The sequence below is a fragment of the Lycium ferocissimum genome, chromosome 11 (assembly GCF_029784015.1).
Source record: "Lycium ferocissimum isolate CSIRO_LF1 chromosome 11, AGI_CSIRO_Lferr_CH_V1, whole genome shotgun sequence".
Lineage (NCBI taxonomy): Eukaryota > Viridiplantae > Streptophyta > Magnoliopsida > Solanales > Solanaceae > Lycium > Lycium ferocissimum.
Window position 1 is genome coordinate 32786262 of NC_081352.1, and position 10614 is coordinate 32796875.

General features: G+C 38.6%; 1 protein-coding gene across 1 annotated transcript; it reads right to left on the reverse strand.

Moving 5' to 3' along the window:
• Positions 1 to 423: 423 nt before the first annotated feature.
• On the reverse strand, positions 424 to 10300 carry LOC132037530 (enhancer of mRNA-decapping protein 4-like). Its single transcript, XM_059428053.1, has 12 exons — positions 9219 to 10300; positions 7728 to 7777; positions 7498 to 7654; positions 7199 to 7417; positions 6715 to 6843; positions 4815 to 6416; positions 3809 to 4168; positions 3624 to 3743; positions 3229 to 3399; positions 2043 to 2201; positions 1751 to 1876; positions 424 to 918 (listed from the first exon to the last, which is right to left on the reverse strand). The coding sequence occupies exons 1-12, from the start codon at positions 10047 to 10049 to the stop codon at positions 610 to 612; spliced, it is 4233 nt and encodes a 1410-aa protein (XP_059284036.1). The 5' UTR covers positions 10050 to 10300; the 3' UTR covers positions 424 to 609.
• Between the last annotated feature and the right edge of the window lie 314 nt (positions 10301 to 10614).

The following is a 10614-nucleotide window of genomic DNA, read 5'->3' on the forward strand; positions in this document are numbered from 1 at the left end:
AGACAATCAAACTTAAATGCACAAAATGGACTTATTGCTTAGGAATAGCACATCATATTAGAAACTTAAACAAGGTAGATGATATTTTTAAAGGATCAGAACCACTAGCAAAAATAAAGAAGTGCTTATGGGGTCCAAAAGATTGAACTAAAATCCAATCCAATCCAATTTTGTCCCAACTCAGAGAGAAAAGGGACCGGTCTTCAAAATGTTAGTCCACCATAAAGAACCAGACTTAAAAAAGGAGCTTTTCTAGCACACATTGATATCACAAGAATGACAGTTTGAGTTGCCACTTGAAATTGCAGTATAACAATGTACAAGCACAAAATTTTGTATCATACTCACCCAAAAGAACCAACTCTACAACTTGGAAATTCTCTTCCTTTTTTTTGTTTTCTTTTTTCTTTTGACTAGTCTCTACAGCTTGAAAATTCAGCCAAAATGATTACAGATTTTACCTAGAAAAAGTAGAACAAAAAAAGGGATAATAGGAGGGTGGTGTACACTGTACACTTCAATTCTCCACTAGCCTTTCCATGGAAATCCCTAGGATTTGTACAGGCTTCTCCTATATTCACCAAACATGATCATTATTCTTGATTATCATCATTTACCGGTCATCAGCATCGAATTGATAACATGCAAAATCAGCCGAATGCTTGAAAGTTCAGCAGGTGGTGTGTTGGCAATGCTTCTGCGATGGTGTAATATATTATATACTTGCTCGAAGATGGGCCGGACATGCATAGCAATCATTGGGTCAGTTGGATTTATGGCAGATAGCACATCCCTCATCCAGGATAGTTTTTGGACAGTCTCTGCGCTAATATCACACGCCAACTGCTGAAGAAGTGAAAGGAGCACTCCTTGACTCAAAGGGAGAGGATTCGAGGACAACATCCCAGGCAAATCAACCTGGTACAAGACACCAGAAAACGATCAAGATCCAACCACAGAATGCCACGTCGTCACTTTGTTAGCGCAACCAAAACCAGGAAGAACATCATGTTCCTCCCAACCCCCAAACAGCTGTTCTTTATGTGTGTACATATCTCATGAACTGAAGGCAAGCACATACAAATACTTTACAACAGAAGAAATTTAAAAAGCTTTTATATTCCCAGGTAAAGAACTTTCTTCTCTGTATTGTCCCAATTTTATTGGATGTCAAAGAACAGACAAGTTCAAGGTAACAAGTGTTAACTAGACAAGGTAACAATATCCTCTAAAGTAATGGCAGAACTAAGTTCTTTTGTTTTTGTACAATAACACTAAGGGGTGGTTTCGTTGTTGGTTAGACTTACTTATTAGGTGCAGGTATTAGTTATTCCATTTTCTACCTTGCATAAAATAATATATAGATCCCCTCATAACTCATGCATGTATTAGTTATGCGGAAAAGAAAAACGTGAATTAAACATTGTATTAGCAATGCCCAACCAAACATTGTAAAACTTCAACTAGATTCTATGTGGAGATTACCCCACCCCCAATTTTTGTAACCAAACAATGTATAAGGTTATATGCTAGTTTTAACACATGAATAACTCCACTCTAACCAGCAACCAAACGACCCCCAACACCATTAAAATTCCCAATTCCCCCTTTCTTCTCTCTTCCCTAACTGTTCCTCATTTCCTGGACCCTATTGCTCTCCTCTTTTATTCCCATTAAGACAATATTCTTCAACAACACGTCTCTACCTGATAATCCTATCAGCAAGTAAATGCCAATGTAAACAGCATACCTGAGAGCATAACCATGAGACAATTGACACATCACTCCTTTGTAACGCTGCAGTGAATGCTTCCTCATACTTGTTCTCCCCTAACAGTCTCGATAACTCTTTTGTCGGATCTGAAGGTGTCTCAATCTATGGCAGACATAAAAATATCAGTCAGTATATACTAAGCAAGACAAAAAAGAGACTGATAGCAAAGTAGACAAAAAAGAGACTGATAGCAAAGTATTAAGAAGCAAATTCTTAATAACAAAATATACGCAGCTAACTCTTTGCTCCACTAAGGTATAGGAAGAACCTTGTCATGCAGCAATGATCCATTATTCATGTGGCTAACCAGTGGATTTGCTGATTGGGAATTTGCTCCAGATACTGCAAGAGCAAGCAACTTTCTCTGACTATCAGCAAGCTCTCCGCTCAATGTCTGGGTCATTGCCGATGCGGAATTGATGGCATCCTGAAAATTGAGTCTAGTGAGTGAGTAATTCTAAGGAAGATGTGATCCCAGTCACTTCATCAACACATTCACCAGGTTAGGATGCAGGGAGGGAGGAAAGAAGGAAGAAAGATAGCTTCCACATAAACAAAGACAGAACTATATGTTAGAAAGAAAGAAAAATAGCAGTACGCATAAACAAAAATATAACCACTCCCTCCTTCCCATTTTAAGAATATTCTGCACAACTATTAAGATGAGGGGAACAAGTGATTTGTCTTATTTTCGAAACATGAGGTGAATTATATTTGATAATGTGTTTTTCGGAGATACAATAATGAAAAAGTTGTCTAAAGAAATGAGGATAGTGAAACAAGCAGTGTATTATATTGAATGCTTATTTTTGGAGAATATAACAGTGACAAGAGGTATTGATAAATGAGGATAGTATAAAGTGGGCAAAGCTCATCTTTCTGTGATATATTAATTGTATTGAAACTTTCCTTAACCACTTTGGGACTGAGCAAAGTGGAAAGAATGGCAATCTTTTTGGGAGAGCAGAGTGTATATATTTAGAGATCAGCGAGTCGCCATTCAATATGTTGTTAATCACAAATAACAGTGGGCAAAAGCACGAAAACCTGGGTTAAGAAAACTCACTATAGAGCACTACAGGATGTAGAAAACTAAAAAAAGTGCACCCCGCGCTTTTTGATGGGTTTTTTTTAACTTCTGTGAATACCAAACAAATTCTATAGATGGTATGATATATATCCAAAGAAGAAAAGGTATCTTGCTGAATTTAAAACACAGTAAAGAAAGAAGAATAAGTCAACACAGAAAGTGAAAGGACCATACCCTTAGTCAACCAACTTTGCATTTTGAAGGCATAATTACTTGATGTAGTTCAGATAAAGTAAAAGCAGAAAAAGAACATTCTAACAAAAGATTAGCAAGAAAACTCACTTTTAAATTTACCAGTTTCAAAAAACAAAAAACATTAGCAAGAAAACAAAAGGATAAAATCAATATATAAAAAAGTCCATACTCTTAGAGCAAGTGCCAACGGCGAATGCATGGACTCAAATTGCTGTTGTGCAGCAGCCGAGTGGTCAGCAATGCCTTTCTGAAATGTTAAATCTACTTGCTCAAACATTGCCTTGCATGACATCTCGAAGGCAGGGATTATTGAAGCTTCCAAAGTAGATTTCAGTGTTTCCTGCATGCACAGTTTCAGTGCCATCACATAAGAAACATTCAACACTTAATTGAAAAGATAGACTATGAAAAGATTAACTAGAAATCCAGTATTATAAACCATAATATTAAGAAAAAACAATGGACATGACAACACGAGGAAAACGTTCTTTTAAACAGAACACGAGGAAAATGTTTTTTTACCCACAATAGTGGCATTGGCTCAATAGAAAGCTTTCAGCTTACCTGAAGAGCTTGCCTGCCAGAAGTTTGGAATTGTGCTTGAATTTGTCTAGCTACAGTAGCTTCAAGTTTGGAGGTTACTGCTTTCTCTAGTTGGTTCACTGCCTTGTCACCAACTCCTTTCTGCACCAAAACATTCAGTCACGACACAAGCAAATCCAGACAACCAAAGGTTTCAAAATATTAACCTGGAATGACTCTGAAATTGCAGCTGATATAGTTTTATCGATAGTAGGGGCAATACTGCGTGCCACAGCTTGTCCAACAGCTGCTAGTTCTTTCTTCATTAATTTTTCCATCAGCCCTGGCATGTCCTTGTTTAAGCAGTTAGAGATCAAATTGGTTATTTGTTGTGTACGATCACGAAGAGACTTCTCCTGTTTTGCACTCTCTTCTTGTAAACGAGCCCATAAAGCATCAGAATTGGCCTTGACTGATTTCTCCATGCTCCGACCCAAGGCAGCTTCAAGTCTTCTTCCTTCTTTGGTCACTGGAACAGCAACCATCATCTCCATCTGCTTTTGTGTTTCTTTTTGCGTAGTCAGAACCTACACGAAACAGCAAACAGAGAAACGACAACGCATAAGAATAAGTTGTCGAAAGAACATAGCTACAATGATTCTTTATTTATTTGGTTGGATTAGCAAAGTAATCGAATAAATATAACTGCACGAAGGTTGAAACTGTCAGCATCCTATAACATAAATTCAATGCAAGACACAATTCGGTGATCTAATGAATGCTCTTCCCACACAGAGAAGCATATAAAAGAATATCAGCTTCTACCATTTGAGCAGTTGAAGATTTCCATAATGAATATTCTGATAAAAGTAGTTCCAGAAGACGAACACACATAAAAAACATCAAAATTATGGAACTTGAAAAAATTGTCCAACAGATTTCAGGAGGATAATCAGCCAGGCTAATGAGCATTGCAGAAAGGCAGCTACAGGTGGCATATCAAGCAAGGGAAATAACAAAGATCACCTTTCATGAATGATAAAAATGGTGAAAGCAACTTCTAATGCATGAACAGTGATGATATGCTAATACTAAGGAAAAGAACACAGGTAAAAATTAAAATAAAACAAAAATATGAAAGTATATACGATCAATTAAAGGCATAACAAAATGAGAAGAGCACTAAACTTCACATACATAAATACATAATGCATTTAGGACTAAAACAAACACCTGATTTAGCATCTCACGCATGGACAAAATTTGTGACAAAGCAGTTTCCATAGAAGGGCTACTTGAGCTGACAACAGCCTCACTCGGAGAATCTGTTGAATTAAAAACACTTGGTGATGATGAAGATGGCCCAGAAACTTGAGAATTCTTTCCCTTTTGCTTTTTCCCTTTTGCACTAGGTGCTGGTTGTTGCTGAACAGTGACTGACGTTGTTGAGTCTAGATCCTTTTCAGAGACCTCCTTTGCAGAGCCATGATCTTCCTCTGGTGTAATTGAAGGTTGAGATGGTCCCTCACTTCCACTAGCCCCATCAAACCGCCTAGATTCCTCTACAGTATAGGTCTCAGGAGATAAGGCGCGACTTTCTCGAGCCATTTCTAATCCAAGATCAGATACTTGAGAGCAAAAAGCTTTCTCCTTATTTTCTGACACGAAAGAATGAATATCTTGAGAGCCAATATCAGGTTTTTTACTGAATTTTGTTTCACCACCAGCTTTAACCTCCATCTCTCCATTACGGGTGTCATTGTTAGTTACGACATCCTGGATATTCATTTCTGACTCACTTTTCTGCTCATTAACAATGCTAACCTCAGAGGATGATCTAGCCATCAATATCTCTGAGGGAGTCACCAAATGAGTTGGGTGCTTGAACTTAACAGGCTGACTGATACCTGAGGAAACATCATCCCGTGACATTTTAGGTTCATCATCCAAGGAAGCAACATCTGACAAATTTGAGGGTGTCGAATCAACTGGATATTCAACAACTTTTTGATTCCCAACTTGGTCATTATCAGATGTGTCAGCCCCACAGCTGTTTGACGGACCTCTAAAACCAGATAGTTTTCGAGACAATTTAGGACTCAAAGGAGGCGGAGGTGATGCACTGGGGGCAATATCACTATCACTAGTTACACTGGGCAAAGTAGACGATTTAGTTTCTACAATGGAGGAAGCAAATTCTTGAGAGGTGGCCGATTCAGTAGGTGCAGTACTCGTTGGATATCTAGGTGTTGGTGAAACCTCAGAGCCAATTTCATGTACTGATGATTTAGGTGCAGAACTAGATAAAGGTAACTCCTGCTGTTTACTTCCAGGTGGATCAACAGGAGCGAATCCTTCAGTGGTAGCAGCATCACGGGAAACACCAGATTCTGTCCTTTCGAAAACCACACTCTCTGTTGGAGGTGGCAAGCACTGGGACAAGTCCAAGGCATACTGCTGAATGGCCTGCGTTTGTACACAATACACCTGAACGATTTGTTCACCATGGGGCAATAAGTCACTCGTCCCAGTGAAACTCAAAATTGGCATGGTAACCGTAAATCCTGCTATGTAATCCATCCGGGTAGCCTCCGGGTTCGGGCCATACTCTACATGCACGGCATATATAGCATTCTTTTTTGCATTAGCTAGTAGGAGAAGACCCGCTTCAGACAAGGCTACAACTTGGTTAAAAAATGCCCCTTCGACATGAGCCTCAGCTGAACTCTTCAGCTCCAATGTCTGTGTACAGCGCCATGACTCAGCATCACTAGGAAGCAACCAGCCTTCTTCACTTGCTGATGCCCATATCTTTATCTCCCGATTAAGAGGACCCTGAAAACATTTAAAAGGTCAACTCAAACTCACGAATCACTAAGAGGCAAACACATGGAGAAGGAAAAAAAAAAGAGAGTTGTGATTGACATTCTGAACAAATAATAACTGATCTCTGAGAATATGATTATTTATTTTTTTGTTGATAAGGGGACAGGTCGGCATTTGAGAAGCAGATTTGAGTAAATTCGCGTTGACAAGTAGATGGCATCCCAGAATAGAGGTTTTCAACCTACTAGTCAGTGAAAACAGTTGATTCTGACAAAAAATGGCTAGCACAAAATGCAGTAGCACATACCCCAGTGATGAGTATGATGTGATCTGGGCGGTGTGGGGACGCCAAGAACGTAGCAGAATTAACAGGATGACCATCATGAGGCCTGAGAACTGCGATTGGATTTGGCTTGCGGTCTTCCCATATCTTTATCTGGAGAACACATAAAATCCACATCACCTGTCAATACAGAGGAACCAAACTTTTCCAACTAGCCATGCTATTCTTATCAACTTCTAAACATAAAAATGGGAGTTACTTTTTAGTTACATAGAGTCCCATTCACCAAATACAAACAACTCAACTCTGAAAGTTCAGTGAATAACAAGTTTGGTTTGGAGTTTTTAGTTAAGTTAAAATCTTCACAGCAAAAGACATGTTGAGTGATATGAATCATTACATAGAGGTTATGCCAAGGAACACGTCCATCAAACAGTTTTTTTTTTTTAAATAAAGGACATTGCATCAAACAGCTAAAACTACAACATAGAGCAGAACTCTCACGAACCGTGCCATCCACTGAAGCAGATACCAAACGAGTGGTCATCCACTGGCACATTGATAAATCAGTCACTTCTCCATCGTGGGAACCAACAAGTTGTACCCCATCAACCAACTTGTCAACGGGACACCTGAGAGGTTCATCGGCTGAAAATGCCGCACCTTTTCCCACTTTCGTGGTATCAATTTTCAAAATGCGTTTCCCGATTCCAACCACAAGAATTTCCTATTGAAGAGAACATAAGAAAAGTTGAGCACAATTTCAATAGAAGAAAAGGATACCCAAAAACAGAGATAGGTAGGTACCTGTTTATGACAATGCCAACAAACACGCGGGTGAACAGATTCCCCCTCACCCACGATTTGAATAGCAATGACAATCTTTCCTGTAATTTGTGGCTTCTCTTCTTCATCTGGTCCTTCAGTAATTTTCCATATATAAACCCGGCCATCAACACTCGCACTGAGACAAAACCAAATTAGAAACATAGAATACTTACTGCATGAGTGTAAAGTACATAAGAGCAAAGCACTACCTAGCCAAGAGATGAACATCCTCTGCAAAGAAAGCCATGTCTGTGACCCTCTGAAATAAAAACATGTTTTCAAATGAATACAATAATGGCCTTTTTCAGGATGGACAAAACAGATTATAATTTTCAACTTTTTATACTTCGCACAAAATCAATTATTCCTTTTTGAGCCAAACAAGATTTCATACCAATCGATCTGTACATTAATCAATCAATAAAAAGTACTAACTTCAAAAATATACTAAACAAATGCCAGGAAGTCATGAGCAATAATGCTTTGTCCGATCGAAAGTCAAGGACTACTATTATTAGCAGCTCCAAATATGACAGGACGGTCTTCAACTCTTAACTTGAGATTACATGGAAGTCTTCCAGTGGCAAGCCATAGAACCCCAAACATATGTGCAGACTGCAGCAAGCCTTATACTCTAATAGCAGAGAGTGACAGCTAAGCTGAATATTTGTTTTGTTTTCTTGTGACAAAGTTGAATTTAGATGCCATATTAATATTATAAAGCTTATTCTCCAAATCCCATGAAACAAAGCACATTCTCATCTCACACGCAACTGACACACTGGCTAAGAATGCAAATGTGATAATCCCAGCTTCAATATAGATACAGCATCCAGACGAAATAAAGTTTTACCATAACATATATATAGGTCTTATTAACCGCAATTTGCCTGCCCAACACAAGACCCAGGTCCGACCAATACTTAGTAATAGGAGTAACCTCAAGTTGTGGTTGCACTTCACTATGAAACCTAACATCTATATCATACACGATATGATCACCATTCAAATGTCTCCCTTTAGGTAACTGACACATTCGCTAAGAATGCAAATGTGATAATCGAAGCTTACTATATAAAAACGGTATCCTTTGACCAAATTAAAGTTTTTCCATAGTTGAAATGTGTGTTAAACAAAACACCAAACTTATGATTAGGCGCTCTAGTATCAATAGGCATAAATTTAATAAACACATTGCAGAAGGTAAATACCCCACAATTACCACCACATCCGCATTTTATACTCAGCGACTAGCTAACAGATAATTAATGAAATTCAGCTAAACACAAAAAGATAAAGCTTTGGAACATGATCTCAATGCAGTATTAATATTAATAACCCGAATCGCCCCCAATTTCAATCCATAACATATATACGTCTTATTAACCGCAATTTGCCGACCCAATACAAGACCCGGATCGGACCCATATTTCGTAATAGGAGTAACCTCAAGTTGAGGCTGCACTTCACTAGGAAACCTAACATCAATATCATACACAATATGACCACCCCTCAAATGCCTCCCTTTAGGTAACTAATCCCTGCATTACTAATACTTGCATAACTCTAACAAGCAACCAAACGACCCCTAACACTATTCCTAAATGGTTCGGATAACATATAATTAATGATATTCGTGCATATAGTAGCTAGAAATAAAGCTAAAACACAAAAAGATTAAGCTTTGAGATGCGCCGAACCTGCGCAAGACCTTTAAGCAATGATCTCAATGCAGTATTAATATTAAGAACCCGAATCGCCCCCAATTTCAATCCATAACATATATAGGTCTTATTAACCGCGATTTGCCTGCCCAACACAAGACCCGGATCCGACCCATACTTAGTAATAGGAGTAACCTCAAGTTGAGGCTGCACTTCACTAGGAAACCTAACATCAATATCATACACAATATGATCACCATTCAAATGCCTTCCTTTCGGCAACTTACTACTCGCCATCCTCATCGGGCCCGGGCCCGGAACATTCAGGCCCGATGAAAATTCAAGATCCGACCCGGAAGTTGTGGGTTGAATTGGAGCCATTTGCATAGTGGATTGCATGGGACCCACTTCAAGAGTAGTAGATGGTGGAGCACTTAATAAAGCCATTAGCCTAGCACCAGGGTTAGGGTTAGGGTATTGATGGGGGTGGGGGCTAGTACTAGGTGGGGGTGGGGTGGGGGGTTGAAGTGGGGGGGTGGGGAAAGAAATGGATCTTGCAAATTGGGTATTATTGTTGTTATCATATTGTTGGGGTGGTGGGGGGGTGGGGTATTGGGGTAGGTGGTGAGTGAATTGAGGGTGTGGGTATGGGTATAATCCACCACCAGGGGTAGTGGTGGGTGGTGGGTAAGAAGCATTAGGAGGTGGGAAAGGTGATGATGAAATCAAATTAGGGTTTTGTTGAGGATTATTAGGGTTTGTTTGGTTTGAGGGTTTGAAGAATTTGTGCATATCAAATGGTGATGTAGTATTAACACCACCACCACCACCACCTGGTTGGTTTGGATTGCCAGGTGAAGAAGCCATAATAATAGTGACAGCTGACGACTCAAAGTGCTTTATATATAGGGATGGAGAGATACAGGAATAGTGTATGTATAGGTTTGCAGAGAATTAGGGATTTTGGATGAGTGAAGAAGATGGATAGTTTTAAGATCCGACTAAGGAGAAAGATGCAGACTTGGGAGCAGAGCCACTAGAGATGATTAGTACTTTTAATAACTATTTCTTAAGTACCCTTTTGGGACTTTAATTTAGTGAAGAAGAAGATGGACTAGAATAAACTTTTTTTCACTTTGGACATTATTGATATTTTTTTACTTTTTTTCTAAAGATGTACCTTTCAAATTTTAACTTTGTTGTGATGATATTGTCCTTCAACTATTATTTTAATATTCTCCTTCGTGATTATCATGAACATTTGGCCTCTTACCATTTGAATAGAAAAAAAAATTAATTTTTTATATGTTTTTTTATAAAGGGCCAAATAACCATTTTTCTCTCATCATTTAACATAGGTAAATTAATATATCTCTTTGCTGATTAAAGAGAGTATATTGTGTTCAACGATAAAACTATTAAAAATTATAAA

Excerpts from the sequence above, each read along its gene's own strand:
- LOC132037530 (XM_059428053.1), bottom strand. The coding sequence starts at position 10,049 with ATGGCTTCTTCACCTGGCAATCCAAACCAACCAGGTGGTGGTGGTGGT. Across the intron at positions 6,417-6,714 it reads ACATCATACTCATCACTGGG|GGTCCTCTTAATCGGGAGAT; the intron begins GTATGTGCTACT and ends AAATGTTTTCAG. Across the intron at positions 2,202-3,228 it reads CGTTGGCACTTGCTCTAAGA|GATGCCATCAATTCCGCATC; the intron begins GTATGGACTTTT and ends CTCAATTTTCAG.